We start from the raw sequence: 18324 nt of genomic DNA on the forward strand, positions 1-18324 counted from the left end.
AATTCCAGTGGGGCTTGGTGTAAGATTGCAGTTTTACCTCACTTGTGACAAGACTCAAATGGCAGAGCTGTAGTGTTGCTGAAAGAGACAATGTTTGGTTCTTCACAATGACATGGTGTTAAAGCAGAGTCCTTTTACCACCTGTACCAACCTCAGGTAGCCATTGGCTTTGATTGCTGGTGTTATATTTCCTCGCAGGAATAACCCTGAGCCCTCTTAGTTGTCAACGGTTGGAAGAATTCAGCTTTCTTTGGCTCAGAATTTGGGTTACTTCATTGCAGGAAAGTAAGATATGCACATTTTACTTTGTGGAATTTTGCTACTCACAGCTCTTGAGGTCTGCACAGAAGGAAAAGGGTGCCAAAAGTTGGTCTAAAAACATGAATCTTTGTAGCATTGGAACTGTTCAGCTACTACTAAGATTGTGAAGAAGAGGAACTAGAATGGAGGGGGAATGATACCTTGTGGGGAAGGAGTGTGCAAAATTTCAAAGAATTAATTTTTCGCCTGCCTACTGAAGGGTTAGAAGCCTGCGGTCGTGGAATACACACAAAATCAGAAAGCATGCATTAGCTTAAACCCATCAAACTATTTGCAGCCAATAAAACATATATAGCTTTTGCTACTTCATTATCTTCTGCAGAAAGCAGAACAAGACAGCCAAACAGCCATAAACAGGATGACTCCTCGAGCTATGTAATTTGTGAAGGGGGAAAGCTTCTGTTAAAAACAACAGCAACATACACACACGCTTGTTTTACTTAAAATGTCTTTTTATTCCTCAGTCAAGGACCCATATTGCACACTGGGGATTACAGTTTTTTCCCTTATATACAGTACATACAACAACTTAAAATAAATAAAGGTACATATCGCTGCCTCCCCCTTTCTCTCCTGCCCTCTTCTCAAGTCAAGTATATTTTCGGAAGGGTGTGGGGAGGAGATGGAAAACTGAACTCTCTCCCCCCTTCCCTCCGTGTGTTTCATTTTCCAAGGTGTGTTCCAAAAATGGAAAGGATGCTTTAAAAAAAGAATAAAAATGGTGATAGGAAATGCAGAATTTTACGGAAATTCATCTGAGGAGAGAGGATGTAATTGTAGCTACATGTAACCAAGGCTACAATCCTATACTGTACATGTTTACCTGACTTCCACTTTGCATTGCACTGCAAATCATAGACATTATTCACTGGGAAAAGCTGATTTTTCACTCTCTCTCCATCTCCCATTTCCAATTCCTTTGGAGGAAAAAAGTAATAAATATGTTTGGGGTCTTTTTCTAAGGAAATTCCTCTTCTCTGGTTCAGACCTAAGAAACTTTAATTAATAAAGGCATTCCCAGATTACTAGCACCTCACTTGTGTGTTTTTCCTTATTTTTCCTCTTGAAAAATGGAGAAGCACTTCTTTAAAACCTGAAAGTGATGGTCAATGTGGTGACTGCATATTTCCTCTTCCCTTTCTTCCAACCATCTCTCTCTCCCTCTCCCCGCCCCCTTCAGCCTTCCCTCAAGTCTGCCCAAATATATCTTTCTCTCTTGCACAGTTCAACTGATTTACCTGAAGGCTCATTCTGCTTTACATTTCAAAACTAATTATGCAAGGCAAGGAAAAAAAGGGGAGGATAAAACCTTGGGACGGGAACCTGAGAAATTCACCTCTACTTTTGTATTCCCCCCTCCATACAACTCCACTAAAAATAGAACGTAATGACAAAACACAGTCTATATATATCTCTGAACTGAGAGCACCTGAGTATGGCAGGTAGGGGAACACACTAGAGATAGTTCTGTTTGTGTGAGGTTTTTAATTCCCCCCCACGCCTTTTCAAAAAGCAGTTGCACTGTACAAAAGGTGGTTGCTGATTTTTTTAAAAAGTATTTTACTTTTCCCCCCGTCCATTTCTTCCCCCAAATAATCTAAGGCCTGCTCGCTCTCTCCCTTGTAAAAAGTGGATCTTCTGATCACCCTTTTTGAACTAATTTGAAAGCTGCCACCACTCTGTTGTGAACACTTATTGTATTATGTTGCTAAAATATGAGTTTCCTTTGGGAGCTGTAGAAAGAACTAACACAATTCTCAGGCATGTTTACTCAGTTTGTTTCTGAGTTCAAAAGGGTTTACTCCACTGTGCATGGGGGGAAAAACCCCACCCATAGCCAAAGTGTTGCATCCAACTAAAATGTTACTCAGGCTAGACCCATTCAAGGACCCAAGTTAGTCATACCCATTCATTTCAATGGGTCCCCTCTATGACTAACATTGGATACAGTATTGCAACACTATAATTAAAGGAGCAAAGTTATTGGTACTCATTCATTTCAGTGGTTCTACTCTGACTATGAATACCATTGGATGCAATATTGCAATACTACAGTAACCTGGACTAAGCCCCATTGAATACATTGGAACTTGCTAGTAGGAAAACATACACCCACTGTTTGCTTTTCTTCCTATACGGAGCTTTAGGGACACAATCTAGGGGGGAAAGTCTTATGGAACTCACACAGGAGGATATTAGATTTAAAGCCCCAGAAAAAAACCAATGACTGCTTCTCTATATTTCCCCCACTGGAAATTTTTGGTGTGTTCAATTTGCCCATCTTCAGCTTCTATCAAATATTTTAATATCTTAAGTTATTTGTGTCTATTTATAGCATTGCAAAACACTTCCAAAAATCTTTCAGAAAGATATAGCAAGTTGCCAAGGAATTTTAGAAGGATTTAAAAAGGGAGTTTACAGATGGGGAGAAGGAGGATTGTTATATTTTGCACACTGAATAATTCCATGTTGTTGAGAACTTGTTTAAGGGATACGAGAGAGAATATTTAGGCATTTCATGGAATGCAATTCCAGAATGTATATCTATTTTACACTCTCATCCATATGCTTTCTCCCCATCTGTTAATAGGCTGCAGACACCACTTTCTTGGAAGTAAGCCCAGCTGCACTCAATGGGGCTTGCGTCTGAGCAGAGACATGCACAGGATTGCACTGTGTGATCTCATCCATTTCAGTGAAACCAACTTACAAGGGCGTGATTTAAAGTCAAAGTCAGAAGTAAATCTCAGTAGGATTTACTCCCAGTTACGTAAATGCGCTGAGGACAACAGCTTCAGGACTGCAGCCTCAATTGGCTAACTTTAATCTAGACTCAGTTTAAGCAAAATAAGCAGGGGGAATTTCTTCCAACTACTGTTGTTTTCTACAAGTATCTGTCTTAGTAAAAACACACACACATAAGGCATAAATAGAACCCTGTGATGAAAGTGCAACAGTGCTGCAGAGATGATATTGGCTTCTACAAATAAGGCTTAAATCGTTTTTTGTTTTAAATTTCTTGCACAAGAATAAAGTGTTTGTACACGGCATGAAGCATTTCTTGCATTTTTAGTTCTGCAATGCAATTGTGAAACCTATCATTGGTTAGAACAGTGGATCCCAAACCCTTTTCCCCTCCATGGGCCACTTGAAAATTGCTGAGGCTCTTGGCAGACCACTTAGTGGTTTTTCTGCCTGTTGTAGCAATTGGTAATTCACTGTGCCAGATGCTGTATGGTTTTTAATTGTATTTCTATTGCTTCTTTTATTCCGTACGATTAAAACTGTAATGCAATAAAATGCAATAGAAGAAACGAAAGAAAGACAAATACAATTTTAAATATCAGGTCAACTGAATGGAGCTCGTGGACCAAAGTCTGGGAACTCCTGGGCTAGAATGTGCAATTTTGAAAATGCCCCACTTTCACATCCTATCTTGCACTGATAACATTGACATATGCCAACAGGGGCAGGAGGAAGAAAGAGAGGCTCCAAGGACCATTGTGGACAGTGTTGACTGTCCAAAATGTCATCAGCTACCACTACACAAACTGTAAATATTTTTGCATTTCTAGGAAAAAGCTCAAAGGTCATCCCTGCCAGCAGTAGGCAGACTGAGCTGGTTGGTTCTGGTGAAAGATGGCACTGATAGCAAAGGTAAGCAAATTGTCGAGTTATTTAAACTCTTATTATGATGGTTATTACTACTACTGGAGTGGGTGCCGCTACTGTCTGGATTTCATAACTTCTGACACCTCAAAACCATGCCAAACATTTGGGGACGCGTGTGTCTCCCTGGAAAAGGCGGCAATTAGCAGATCAATTAGGTTACATCTTTAAAAACCTCATATTTTCACAGGGATCGGACAATACACATTTGGCAAATAATCTGACTGTAACGGCCACCTTTGAAAGGGCCATCGCTCAGGTGAAAACTAAGAAGTTCCCATGTTTACATGCACTCAAAATAGCCAGGGCTGTTGCTTAGCAGAAGATAACTTTGAAATAATAATTAAAAATAAAAATAAAAGAACAATACATGCAACTTTAAAAGCACACATGGATCTTTCTTACACTCTTTGGACATATGTGTGAATGTTCTCCATGCTGCATTTTTTATAAAAAAAAGTCACTTTTAAAATTTATGTACAGGCTAGCAAATATGGAATGTATATTTGCATCACAGCTGCAGGAATGACGTGCACATTTAGTGTCATGTATGAAAACATTATCTGTGGATGCACCTGAAACTGGTACATTGCAGCTTACAAAAATCCAGCAACTTCCCATCTGTGAAACACACTCAAAGAGACAAAGGTGTGTTCTCATCAATTTCAGTGGAGGAAACAGACCAGAGCACAATTTACTTTGTACAAATGCTTCCTCCACAGAAATGAATGGGTCTATATACATGTATACACATGTTCCATCTGATCATCAGAGGAAATGTGAGGTTCTGTATTTAGAGAAAGGAGATTGCAACCCTGTTCTACAGAATACTACTCCTGGTAACCCTCAGATCACTGGATAAAATAACCCTTTCATCTGAAGCTGTTTTTTTAAAAAAAAATTAATGGCAACTGTTTTTAGATGTTTTAAACTGTTTTGGTTTTTTTAGAACCTTTTTTTGGGGTGGGGAAAAGGATGTTGTTTGCTACCCTAAGGAGGAATGGTGGGATAATGAAGTTAATATATAATTCATCACCATCATCCTACAATCCATGGGATTTTTGCCACTAAAGAAGCAGGACTGCACCCCTGTAATGTGCTTCCGGAGAAGTAAATTCAGTGGGACTTGTTTCACAAGTAAAGATGCTTAGCACTGCAGCCCTAGTCTCTGAGGTGCTTCTAAACCTGGCAGCTGCTAATACTTTCTTGAATAATACAATTTGGGATAGGTATATGCACACATTGTGTACTCGTAATTTCTTCCTGCACGTTAGCATACACATACATAAACCACATGTGCTTTGTACGCACAAGCTGACAACATAGCATTCACGTCATAAGTACGTGCTCTTTCCAACATGTAAAAAAAAAAGGTGGGGCTGGCGAGTTGAATACCACCACACTAAGCCTTGAAAAAGGAACACATATCCATGCATAGCTGCATGTACATTTTAAAGAACAATGAAACTGAAATTATATGCAAATTATACACACACACACAAACACACAAATGAGATGGGGCACAATCCGCCTGGAAGTTCTCCTGCGTGATCCCTCTAGATGAATGGGTGATGCACAAGATGGGCTCTCATGCACCTCCCATTCAAAGGGGTTTGTGAAAGAGGAACTCCTGGTGGATGGTGCCTGCGATTCCTGTGTAGCAAGTGGGGCAGATGAACCAGAGAAGAGGTTATTCTTTCCTTATATAATGAGATACGTAGAATGTCCCTACTGCAATCTCTTTCTCGTTCTTGTTAACAGTTCAGAGTATTTCTTATATTTATATAAAGGAAAGGGAGAGAGAGCATTGTGTTTAAGCCCTGATCCTGAGGAGAAGGCTGTGTATGCATGCACAGATAAATTACACAATTTATGTGTGTGTGCACAGGGATCTCCTGTGGTGTAAGACATGCATTTTCCCTCTCTGAATGTAACACCCCCAAATTCTGCAGCCTTCTGCATACTGGTTAATATGCTCTGGAAACCTCATTCCACAAACTGCTTTCACTGATTGTGTCTTTCGAAGCTGCTCCCCCCACCCCCATTTTAACAAATCCCTTCTATGTCATGTTTCATACTGAATTTCCTTCCTTCCTTCCTTCCTTCCTTCCTTCCTTCCTTCCTTCCTTCCTTCCTATCACTCTTTCTTCCTGTTTCTCTCTTGTCCGGCTCACTATTACAAAACTCCCAATGAAGTTAAAGGTAGAAATTGAAAGCGGGGGAGGGAGGGAGTAGGGAGAGGACATGTCAATATTTGGCCTCCACTGAATTCCACATTCCTCCGAAAATAAGGTGTGCAGTTAAATGAACAGGGCTGTCTGCCTGGCAAACACCAGGACCCCTCCTTTCTTTTATGCAAAGTTGGGCTCAAATTTTGAACACAATAAGACAGGGCTGAGTAGGGTTGTGAGGTGGTTTTTGAAGAAAATTAAGACAGCAACAAGAAGAAAAATCTCCCCACCCACCCCCGTCATATTCCTCCAGTTTTCCCAATTCGCCAGAACAGCCAAAAAGACCAGGCTATACAAGTTGACAGCAAAATAAAATAAAAATAAAAAGCCCCCAACCCTCTTTTTTTCCTTCTGATATCAGCAAAAACAACTTACGATCTAGGCAACAAATATTCAAGGCTGGTTACTGAAAAGGGGGAGTTTTCAATGTTAATTTAGTCCTCCACATACAAAGCTCCCAAGTTATGCTGTATTCCCAGGAATAATCTGGTTTCATTCTTTTTGTTGTTGGGGGAAAAAAACTGGGGACAATTAAGGTGGAAATCCTCCTTCATCAAGGTGGCCCAAATGAATGTATTCTACCCAAGAGAATTCATACAAACTAATTTAAACCCATTTTTCCCCCTTTAGGGGCATGGGAAAGATACTCCTCATTTCCTTTCAAAATTGATTTGAACAATACAAATTCCCCTTTCTCTCCAACAAAAATGCAGGTTGTTAAAGGGAAAAAATAAACCAACAGAACTACACTAAGCATATTTACTGAGTTCCACTGGAATTCCACCCTTATTCCTCTCAAAAAGAGTGTCAAGACTGCTGCCTGCAGAAGGCAGAATATTTTGGCCAGGGGAAGAAAAAAGGGTTTCGCTATTTTAAACATGTTTAATCAGAAGTGAGTACCAGAAATTGCAACATGGGGTTATTCCCTTGCAACTGTGTCCAGGATTGCAACCTTTTAAAAGCATCTTATTTTCTCCATTCCAAGTTCACTTTGATTCACTGCCACTTCCAAAAATCCGTGAAACTCAAGAAGCCAGAATTTCCCCTTAGTTGAAATCTGCAATTTTAATCCATTATTTATTTTGTTTTATTTTCCCCAGGTAAGATTCTTGGGGTGGTGAGGAGAAAATGTTATTTTAATAGAAGGAAGATGGGAACAAAGATTGTCCAAAATATGACGATTACCCGGAGCACAGTCACTAGGCAGTAAAAACAAGTCTATAATGGGGGCTTACTTCCAGATAAACATGTTTCGACCTTTGGGTTTAATTCCCAATAATTCCAGAAATATTCACCTTATAGAGAACGACCCTTTCTTTGCACTGATTAAAAAACTGTTCTGTGACCTCCACTGATTGTACAGCAACTCCAGAGTAACAGTTCTGGCTTGTGCACTGAGATCCAATTTTGAAACGGGGGAAATATATAGGTTGAGGTTTGGTTTTGATTTCAGGCAGGCAGGCAGGCAGGCAAACCTCTGAAGACAAAGAGGAATAATAAAAGGAAAGAACATTTGTTTGTATCAGGGAGGGAGGGAGGGGATGTAGTTTCCTCTGACAGTGTGGTGGGGGGGGGGAGAATCTCTTTTTTTCTGCATTCCACTTTGGAGATAAAATTGTCCATCTGCATTTCATTGCAAATTTGCCCCTGGATCCAATTTCTTTTTCCAGTAAATTTTTAAATAAACAGAATGTTACCGAAGGCTACTTAAAAGTCAGGGTTCTATTAGGCAACAAACAACAACCTCCTTTTTAAAAAACACAACTGTTTCAAGTAACCCTTTTCTCTCCCTCCCTCCTTCTCTTTCTTTCTTTTGGTTCAAGCAAGATCAGGGATTTATTTATTTTTCTTTTTCCCAAATGAAGTTGCGTCTCCCACTTCTGCACCTTTTCAGTAGACAGTAGAATATACTTAATTTTGCTTAAAATCACTTTTTGCACCATTCAACACACACTATCCCAAATTCAGGCAAAAAGAAAAAGAAATTCCATTCTACTAAAAAAGAAAAATCCCCTTGCAAAATTCTGCTGTTGGGGATAAAACAGTCACTTTTGTCTTGCTTTAGTTTTAATCAGGAAACGGATGGAGGCTGGGGGGGGAGGAGTGATGCTTTGATGAGTTTAATGTGCGGTGGTTGAAAGGCCATGCCATTTCTCTTCCAAATTAAGGAAGAAAGGTGGGGGAGGGGAGGGGAGTATACTTTTAACTTGGCAAATGAGGGAGGGGGAGAAGAGAAGGGTCTTTCACTGGGGAGGGGGAGGGGAGGCTGCCTTGAAACTTTCTCATTCCTCACAACACACCCACAACTCTTTTAAATTTCTCTGCATGGAGCAAACCACTCCAGATTAAAAGGAAGGGGGAGGTCAGCTATGCCCCAAACTTCCTTTGTGTCTTTTCCCCCCCTAACAGACCTTTTCTGTCCTCCCCATATTAAAATGTTGGGCATATTAACCCAAAGTATTGCAACCATAAATATCTTTTTTATTATTATTACACAACACCAAATTTTGTTCTCCAACCTCTTTTACACTCTTTCAGTACTGCTGTGTTTTTTTGTGTGCGTGGTTTTTTTTTCATTTTAAATCATCAGTTGCTCCACACTTGAGGCCTACTTCCAACCAAGGTTCAAATTTCAACTTTTCAGAAGTTGTGGGATCTTTTGAAGAAAGTGAGGAATGAGAAAGCTCTTTAAAACAAAGCTTTTGTTCTTTTTAAAGTAAAGGAATGCCAGAAATTCCATTTGTCAAGGCATCCTTGAGGGTTAAAAAAAAAAAGTAATCATGATTGGAAAGTCGGATCTCTTCCTACCCTTTTTAACACATTTACTTGAAAATAAGCTCCACTGATTTCAGTAGAACCTGCTTCTAAGCAACTGTGTTTTAAGATCACAAGCTGCTGTCACCAACACACTTACTTGGAATTAAAGGCCACTGAAACAAAAAATGTTACAGCCGAGTAAATATTTTTTTTCAGATTGCAATATCAGATTCTCCATCTCTCTCTTTTTTGGCTACATATTCAATTTGCTTCGTCCCCCATCCAAAAAAAAAAAAAAGTCAACCTGTTGCACGTAAACCAGCTTATATCCTCCATCTAGAAGTCCTCTAAACGGTATCCCCGGAATTTCAGGCTGGGGGGCACGGGGATGGCATTGCCCCCCAGCTGCCAGGTCCAAAGCGGGTGCGTTTTGGAGAGGGCGCACGAGTCTTTTACGCACAGAGAGGACGCAGGACACAGATCCCCATCAGAGCCGACGACCAAAGCGGGCGTACAGGGAAAGGTACCCATCAAAGAAAACGGATTCCTGGCGGGAGCCGGGCTGGTGTGGAGCAAGCGTTTGCAAGGCGGCGTGGCCCCCTTTTTGGTCGTCTTCCTCGAAATCTTTGGGGGCCTCCCTTTGGCCTGCCTTTCTTGCTCGGCACGCCTGCGTTTAGCGTTCCTTTCTAAGTCGCTGCCGCTTTTGGCCAGGCTGAGGAGGCCGGCTCTGGAGGCGGAGGAACTCCCTTTGGCCTGCTCGGCCCTGCGCAAACCTTTCCCGTCCACATTGAAGCCTTTGGCGTAGCACCACAGCTTGGACTGCCTGATAAGCCTGTCGAATTGAGCTTCCCTCCCCGTCCCTTCCTTGGAGTCCTGGTGCAGAGCTGATTCCTCAGCCTTGTCAGGCTCGCCAACGCGGAGGTCCTCACTGGAGCAAAGGAAGTCCTTGGAGAAGTCTTCGCGCTCCGGGGCGCACGACTCCGAAGCTTCCCGAAAGCCTCTCTTTGGCTGCGGGCCTTCGCTGGGGCTGCTGGGACGGGCAGGGAAGACGGGAGAGCTCCTCGCCTCCTGCTTTGCTCGGGGTTCCGGGTCGTCACGCGGGGGCACCTTTGGCGCGGTGGTAGGAGCCGGCTTGAAACTTTCCAAAGTGGAGGCGCGCAGCGTCCTGGCCCAGAAGAGTAAGTTCGGGTCAGGGCGCAAGGCTTTGGTTACGCCCGAGAGGGCTTGAGGAGAGGCAGCTTGGGGTGGGAGCCGAGGAAGCGCCGCCTGCCTGTAGCGGGTACTCTGCACCGAGTCCCCGCTACACAGGGAGCTGCTTTCCGACCCGGAGGAGCTGCCTTCTTCGCTGCTGCAAGATGACTCTTCGTCGTCGTCGTCTTCTTCGTCGTCCTCTTCCGACGAGTCGCTGGAGCTGGCCGGGCTGGACGCGCCGCTGGAATCCGAGTCGCTGGAGTAGCCGGCCGACGTGCCTTGCCTCTTGGGGCCCGCGAAGGATGCCGAGCGACCCTTCTCCTTGCCCAGGCACCCGCAAGCCGAGCGCTTGGTGCGCCCGGCCTCCGCCTCGCCGGGCGCTTGGCTGGTGCCGTGCGCCCTGACGGCCGAGTGGAGGAGCTGCAAGTCGCCGGGGTAAGCGCTCAGCACGCCGGCCAGGAGCTGCTCTCGGCCGCTGCGGCTGTAGCTCTTCGGCAGCGGCGCGGCTTTCTCGTAGCCTCTGGCGAACGGGGCCCCTAAGAGCGCGTCCCGTTTGGCGCAGCCGGCACCCACGTTGGCGCGAAAGGCGCCGTCGGCTGCGCTGTACGCGGGAAGTAACCGGGGCCGGTTGAACAGGTCCCCGGCTTCCCTCCTCTTGCTTTTCCTCTTCCTCTTCCTCTTCCTGGGGGCCAGGGCCTTGCACGAGGTGCAGAGGGCCTCCAGGTCCGCCTTGGAGATGAGCGAGCACTTGACGGCGCGCGTTGGCACGGACTGGATGGCTTTGAGGGTGCGCAGCTCCTTCAGGTCGCAGCGGCGGCTCTGGATCTTGAGGCTTTCCATCTTCTTGCTCACGGTGGCCCTCGGGATGTCCTTAAACAGGTCGCTGAAGACCTGCGTCAGGGCGAACATCCGCGTGCCGTTGATCTGCAAGTAGCCCAAAGTGATGCCGTCGATTTCCTGGTAGCCAGCTTGGAAATCTCCATTGTAATCCACGGTGGCGGCGGCAGGAGCCATCCCGCAGGTCAGGAACATGTTTGTTTATCTGCTTATTCGTAAAAAAAAAGGGGGGGGCTTCGCAGCCACCAGCGAGGGGAGAGCTAGAAAGAGGGGTTCCTCTCCCAACCCCTCCTCATGCTCCCTCCTACCCCCCAAAATCAACCCGCCGCCGTTGAGTGATGAATTTTCCTTTCGAAGGCATCCCTTGAGGCTCCAGAGCCGCCTTTTCTCGCTGCCTTTCTTTCTTGCTCCACTCTAGAAATCCAGAGAGGGTTGCAAAGGAGAAGATTGTGGTCTTGCCATGGTCCTTTCCCTCCTCCTCCTCCTGGTACCTTTCCTATCTTAGTCCGGCGGTGTGTGCTTGGTGGGGAGGGGAGGGAGGGAAGAAACAAGGAATCTCCCCCCTCTCAGCGTGCCTCTTTTTTTTTTTTTTAAAAAAAGCTCTCCTTTGAATTTGCAGATAGATCTTTAAAACCAATGAAGTCCACAGCCGAAGAAAAAGAGAGACAGTAGCACACACATTTTAAAAAAACCACGCTCCGGAAAAGAGGTTTTTAAAAGCACCCAGGTTGCACACCAAAATCCTTGTCATGTCCACCTTTCCCCCACCCCCCTTTGGCTTCTTTCTTCAAGACAGACTTGGAAGTACAGTATATTATAGGAAACACCCCACGAAATAATTTTCTCCAGAGCGCGAGCTGATTGGGTACTTTAACCTGGTGATGTCATAAAACCCCCAACATCGAACACACACCCCCACCCCACGTAAAACCCTCATATAAAAAACCCCCTTTCATTTAAGAGTCGATCTGACACTGTCCAAAGAAGTAAGAGGAGCTTCGTATATACATGTGAATTGAGAGGCGGAGGTTGTGAAAAGATTTTTATGTATGCGCCTACGTATGTAGCCCATACAGCCATTTCCCTGCCGTTGCTCTCTACACAATCTCTGCAATCTTTTCAAAGTACTGCTTTTACATTAAAAAATAAAATAAAATCTGCAGTATCTGATATTCCCATCGAACATTTTTAATGTTTTAATACTTGCCAACTGTATTACATTTGAAGGCCCCCCTCCCCCACTTGCCAAATCTCTAGCTAGGATTATATATTGTCATAGGCTTTTTTAAAAAGCAGCTTTATTGGGAGGCAAATATAATTTTCTTTGATAGCTTTCTGTCTTTGGGAATGCTTTTTGGAGTGGGGAGAGGGTGATAGCCTTTATAATTTTATTTTAAAAAACCCCGGCTAAGCTTAAGAATGACAGGCACCCATCAGTTCACACAAGAATGGCTTGCTCTTTTAAAAACCAGACCAATTTTTTTTTTTTGCTCTGCAATAATTACACCCTCTATAACATAATTATTATTATTTAAGCATCTTTTATTATTGTTTTCCCCCCATGAATCTTTTGTCTCTTTGTACCTTTCCCAGGTATGTTTTCTTCCTTTCACCAGACTTCTGAATGAATTGTGTTTTTTAATGAGCTCTTCTTGAGTCCTCACCTTTTTTTTTAAGAAAAAGGAGAGTATTGGGGAGGCAACCGTTTTGTTACTTATAACAATATATGTGTCGCAATACAGCAGGAAGTTGTCCATTTCCAATGTCATTTGAAGTGAATGGGAGCTGCGCAAGAACTAAGGGCACTGATTCTGTGGGTTTTATGTAAAAATCTGTGGGTTGCATTTTCTAGCTCAAAACAGTATGTAAAGAGATTTGACAAATAAAATAAACAGAGTGAAAAACCAGCTTTTTTTCTTTGGAGTAAGAAAGGTTTTTGTTCTTACATGGAATTGTATCTTTTCACAACTGCCATTTCCGCCACCCCCACCCCCCCAAAAAAATTAAAATTAAAATTGGTGGTGAGGTACAAAAGATACCTCCACACTTTTCATTCCTACACTGCTACATAATGACTGACCAAATGTTTTCAAATTCAGTTCTCTGTGGTATGTTCTAGACTTCTCAATTGATTCAATGGCCCATTGCATTTGCAACCATTCAGCTGAATTAAGCATCTTAGGTGATTTCCTGTATTTTGCCAGTAAACAAGTTGCTGTACAAAAGATTCACAAACAAAGCCTTGGTCTTAACTATTAAAATATCCAAGCCACAATTGCGTTGGAATTGAAAGGGCAGGTTTGATTCTATTTCTCTTCTAAATATTCCATAAAATCTCTTTCCGGCCCATTAAAAAAGAAAAAGGAAAAAACATAGGGAGTTTCCCACCAGACATGTAAAAAGTTCAGCATTGTCTATGAATGCTCTCCACTTTGATATGTATATGTCTTATAAATCCTGTTCAGTCTGTAAGGTGTCAAGTGCCATTGATATACAGTTTTTGCATATGATTCGCATTTGCCTCTGTTAAGCCTACAGGTTGTCGGAATTAACCGAGATCAAAGAATCGTAGTTCGTTCCATTCTGTGGGGTCAGAAATGATTATTGATCCTGTTTTTATATAAAATAACCAGCTATATTCGCTTCTGTATAAAATTGTGCCTGAAGAAAGCTAGTTTGCAATCTGGTCTTTTGAAGTTGAATCTCTTCCTTTGTCAATTCTTGGAGGTGGACTTTTACTGATTTCCATGGAATTTGCTTTCAAGTAAATATATATATATATATATTATGCTCAGGGTATCATAACCGTCAGGATGCTTAAGCAACAGTTTTGTCCAATGCAGGCAGGATGCGTAGATGTATAGGTACCATTAATTCATTAATTTTATTAAATTTGTATGCCCCCCTTCATCTGTAGATCTTGGGGGGGCCAACATAATTGGTGTGCCAGAATAGGTTTCCAAGTGTGCGTTTTCCGTACCAAGTGTGAAGAAGGCTGTTGAGCAAAGAACAAGGAGCTGCACATCCCAACCCTTTTGTAGCACATGGGTAATTCCGCGCTTTTGCCTCTGCGAGGAAATGAGTGTTGCAGCTGCTCTTGTGTTCTGCGGTGGGCATGATGTAACCCTCTGCTTCTCCTTGACTTCTCTGGAAAGGAGCCAGGGGCCACAATCCAGTACACAGCTAAAACACCTTTCAGCCCATTGTTTACCTGCACTCTTCAAGTTAGCCTGACAATTTCCGGTGGGAAGGCGGCATCCTTTTGTTGTTGCTGCTGCTAAATTTATATGCATGCTTTCCCTTTCCACTAATCTACGTTCTTTCATTTAATTCTACCTTTCTTTAAAACATCCTCTGAGGGAAATGATTTCTTTGCATGTATTGCCAAAAAAAAAGAAAAGAAAAGTTTTTGTTTCGGAAGTTGATCTTAAGTCATTGATTTCTACTTCTGTGAAGGCACAATCCAACGGGAAGTTCTCCTGCACAATTTCCATTTATTAAAATTGGGGGCGGTGGTGTTTGCGCAGGAGAACTTCTGCTGCACTGTACCCTTCCCTTTTTTTACTCCTGATTTGGTAAAATGGACTCAGAGGAAAAGTGTCACCTTTGGGGGGGGGGTTCCCTGTGTAAAATTGTCTTTAGGTGCAGAACTCCCCAGTTTTTGTCCCTCCACCATACCTCATCAGTTTTGACTTTGCTTTCTCTCCTTGTCTCTCATATCTATTCCACGCTCCCTATCTCTGTACATCATGATTATCCAACCACTCCTTCCTCTATATCTTTTATTCAGTTCAGTATCTGACCCCTTTTCTCTGCTATTATTACCCATGTTGTTGTGTCCCTTTGTAATGGGATCTGCCCCCCACCCACCCAGCCCAGCAATGCAGATTTGATATGGGGACTTAACATCCCCAGATTGGATCTGAATTCAGCAGCGCTTTGTTGTTGTAAAAAAAACAACAACAACAATAAACCAAACGGAATTCACCAACCTTCAGGATAAAGTGAGCTATGTGATAAAAAAGCATGTTGCTATTTTGAATGTGGCTATTAATGTTGCCCTTGCTATATGTTTTGCAAAAATAAAAATCTGAATCTCTTTTTCTCAAGAATTCACAAACTGAAAAACGCAGCAGTTCCAATCACCGCAAACTGAAACACTTATTAAAATTTGTCATTCTGTAGCTTGTCCTTCCCTTGGAAATATTTTCTCCTTAAGGATACAATACGTACTATGTATGTTTACTTGCAGGAATTTCATTTCAGTCAACAAGGCCTGGGCTATCCCCACTTACCTGAGAGTGGGGCTCGCCGGAGTCAATGAGATTTGCTTCTTAGTAGATACTTATTGATTTGCACTATTAGCTTCCAAGCAAATTGTGTGTTTAGGGCAGGGATGGCAGTGACTAGGAACACAATCTTTAAAATTTGAAACACTGGATTAGGATTATACCAAACCATTGGAGGAGTCCCTGATAGCTGACAACCTTATGAGTTGCGCAAAAGAAGAAGGGAGAGATTTGAAGTAAGGGGCATGTGACCTTATTTGCATGTATTTCTCATCAATTATGTCAGTGACCCAAAACCTCTGACTTTTGTTTCTATTGCTTTTTTAAAAAAACCCAACGGAAATAAATGGGAGATGCCTTTATGCCCTTAACAAAGATAAAGATTTCAGAAATATTTAATTGGTTAAGAAAATGACCACGTTCCCCTAAATAAAAATCCACCTCTAATTCTCCCAGAAGAGAAAATTCTCTGTTTGTGTGTTTGCGTATGTGTATATGTTCATGTTTGAGTCTTTCATCCATTTGGGTTCTACTTGTTGCACGACACAGAGGTTTGGATGGGCATCTTAAAATAAGATTCCCCACTCCTTTTTGCAGATGTGAAGAGGAGGATCCCTGATCGGGCTTTGGTTTGTTTGTTTATTCCCACTGAATGCTCAAATTGCAGGCAGCCTAATCCAAGTAAAACAAGGGTGGAGGGATGCTGGTTTGCTCACGGTGGGCAGAATCCTCTGGGAAGGTCTCCTGCACAAGCCTTCCTGAAATGTGCATACTTTTGCAGTGCCATCTTATTTTAGTGCATTTTGTGCAGGAGAGCTTCCTCTGTGGCTGTGCCATACACTCCAAGGGATTGTTTTCCTTTTAAAAAAAGAGAGAACCCTTGTAATTTGTACTTTTGGAGACAGGCAGGTAGAGAAATGCGCCCTTCCCCCTGGCTCTCTTAATTGTGCACACTTTCAAATGCACGTCTGAGCACAAGGTTTTGCCTCACCACAACTGAAGCACTTGTAGCCGTCCTTGATTTCAACCTGCATGCTTGGTATGTGTTTAATAGAGCCGCTCTCGCCCTGGGGAGCTTCTGCCAACACACAATTCAGGACAGCCTACTTTTCTGTGCACGGAGAGCAATGACTGCTACCTACGAAGGGATCAAATTGGACATGATGGGAGCAGGTCTGTGTGTCAAAACCCAACTATGCCCCATGCACAGAGAAAGCAGGTGGATACTAAACAGAATGAAACAGCGGGGGATGCACAGGCAAGGGACCGATGTTCAGATTCCCCTTTTCTGCATGCAGCTGGGCTCCAATACAAGAGGTGATCCTGGCTGGCGGTGGGGAGCAGCTTGGAGCAATGCACACAAGAAGGTAACGTTCAGCTCCTCTCCTCTGGTCAGACATTTACTCATAAAACTGGACCGCCACCCCGTTCTTTGTGTTCAGAACAGATGTGGGCTGGAACACACAGATCTGTCACATCCATTTTGACTGTAGCAATAAGCCAGTCGGGACCAATTCAGGGTCCAAGAATTGCTGCTGCTACTTTTGTTTGGTGGGAGTTGACGGATTCCTTGTACGTTTGCTTCAAGTGTGTACTTCAAAACATGCAAGTGTGAGAATACGGTGAAGGCTGCATGATACAGGTCTCCTCTGCTGGGAGCTGTGATTGTCTGCCTCTGAGTGCAGTCCCCTTGTGTGAAGCCTGTCTTTGCCCCCTGTGCAGAGTTTATGAAATGGCCCTCGGGTGCCGCAGGAGATGTTTTGTGTGAGTTTATTACTTCGCTGTCATACTCTTCAGGGCTAATCCAGATCTACCCCAGGAGAGTGTCATTCCCTTATAGACCTGTCATGTTTGGCCGTTGCTAAAGGAAACAATTTTTTATTTTTAACCATTCCCAAGGCTGTTAACTGAGGATTCCACAGGATTCTTTGCCGGCCTGTCAAAGGTTTTCTGCAGTCGATCTTGGGGTCAAATTTTAGCCCCCTCCTTCTGCGAGCACTTGGGAACAGCCGAAGCATCGATGCCAGAGGCTCACGTTCACCTTAACAGAGAGCTCACCTGGAAGGTGGGTTTTTACAGTGTCCTTTAAACCTTGATCCAGTCCTAAAGCTGCTGCCATTGGAGTGAGGCTCATCGATTTTGACTGGACATAGGATTGTGTGGCTGCTCACCTGGTTTTGAGATGGGAGCTGCAAATGAAGCCATACTCACTGTGATTAATTCGTTAAGTTTCTTAATAAAGAGAGTCAAACAATGCACCCGTATTTCAGTTTTGCTGTGTTTCATACGGAAATGGCTGACTTGCATATGTTTGCAACAGTGTAAAAAGAGTTCCTTATGCCGTCGTGTTTGTTCTTCATGCATTCCAAAAAATATACGGAGAGTGACAACTTTGTTCTTTTAAAATGCACTCATTTCTTGCAAAAGTCTTGGTGGGTGGGCAAGGGTGGGGGCAAATTTGCATGCAGAATTTGGGATTAAGAATCCCACCCAAAACAGCACAAGTGCTGTGTCCCTTTAAATTGTCCATTAACCACAGCAGCTCAAGAGATTAGTCCAAATTCTGAATGGTGGTGGTTTTCAGGCCTTGGTGTGGCTTGAATGAGAAACCTGCAAAGTTTAGATGGGTTATTCACCCTGTTGATTCCAATGACACTTATACAACCACAGTAGTATTTAGCATTTATATAGTGCTTTATGTGTTCACTATAACATTATCTTGCTCATCCTTGAAAGCACCCCATAACGTAAGTCAGTGTTATTATACCCTTATTACAGATGGAACATGCTGAGGTTAATCACTGTCTTGTCAAAACCATCTAGTGTCTTTGCAGAGGTATGATTTGAACCCAGGGGCAGCATAGTTCATAGGTCCTGTCTCTCAGTTCCCAGTTATACTAGATCTTGAAGGAGTGGTGGAAATCAAACAGGAAAAGCAAAATATGTGCATAAATCGAGGTGGGGAAACACTCCTGTGAGCAGTCGCAGAATCATTCCTGCCCCACCCTTCTCCTTGCTCAGTGGAGGAT

General features: G+C 43.1%; 1 protein-coding gene across 1 annotated transcript; it reads right to left on the reverse strand.

The window, feature by feature from the left end:
• Window positions 1–4443: 4443 nt before the first annotated feature.
• Window positions 4444–17188, reverse strand: EPOP (elongin BC and polycomb repressive complex 2 associated protein). Its single transcript, XM_081166400.1, has one exon. The coding sequence runs from the start codon at window positions 11199–11201 to the stop codon at window positions 9315–9317; it is 1887 nt and encodes a 628-aa protein (XP_081022526.1). The 5' UTR covers window positions 11202–17188; the 3' UTR covers window positions 4444–9314.
• Window positions 17189–18324: the final 1136 nt, after the last annotated feature.

This window comes from Podarcis bocagei, assembly GCF_964188305.1.
Source record: "Podarcis bocagei genome assembly, chromosome: 13".
NCBI lineage: Eukaryota > Metazoa > Chordata > Lepidosauria > Squamata > Lacertidae > Podarcis > Podarcis bocagei.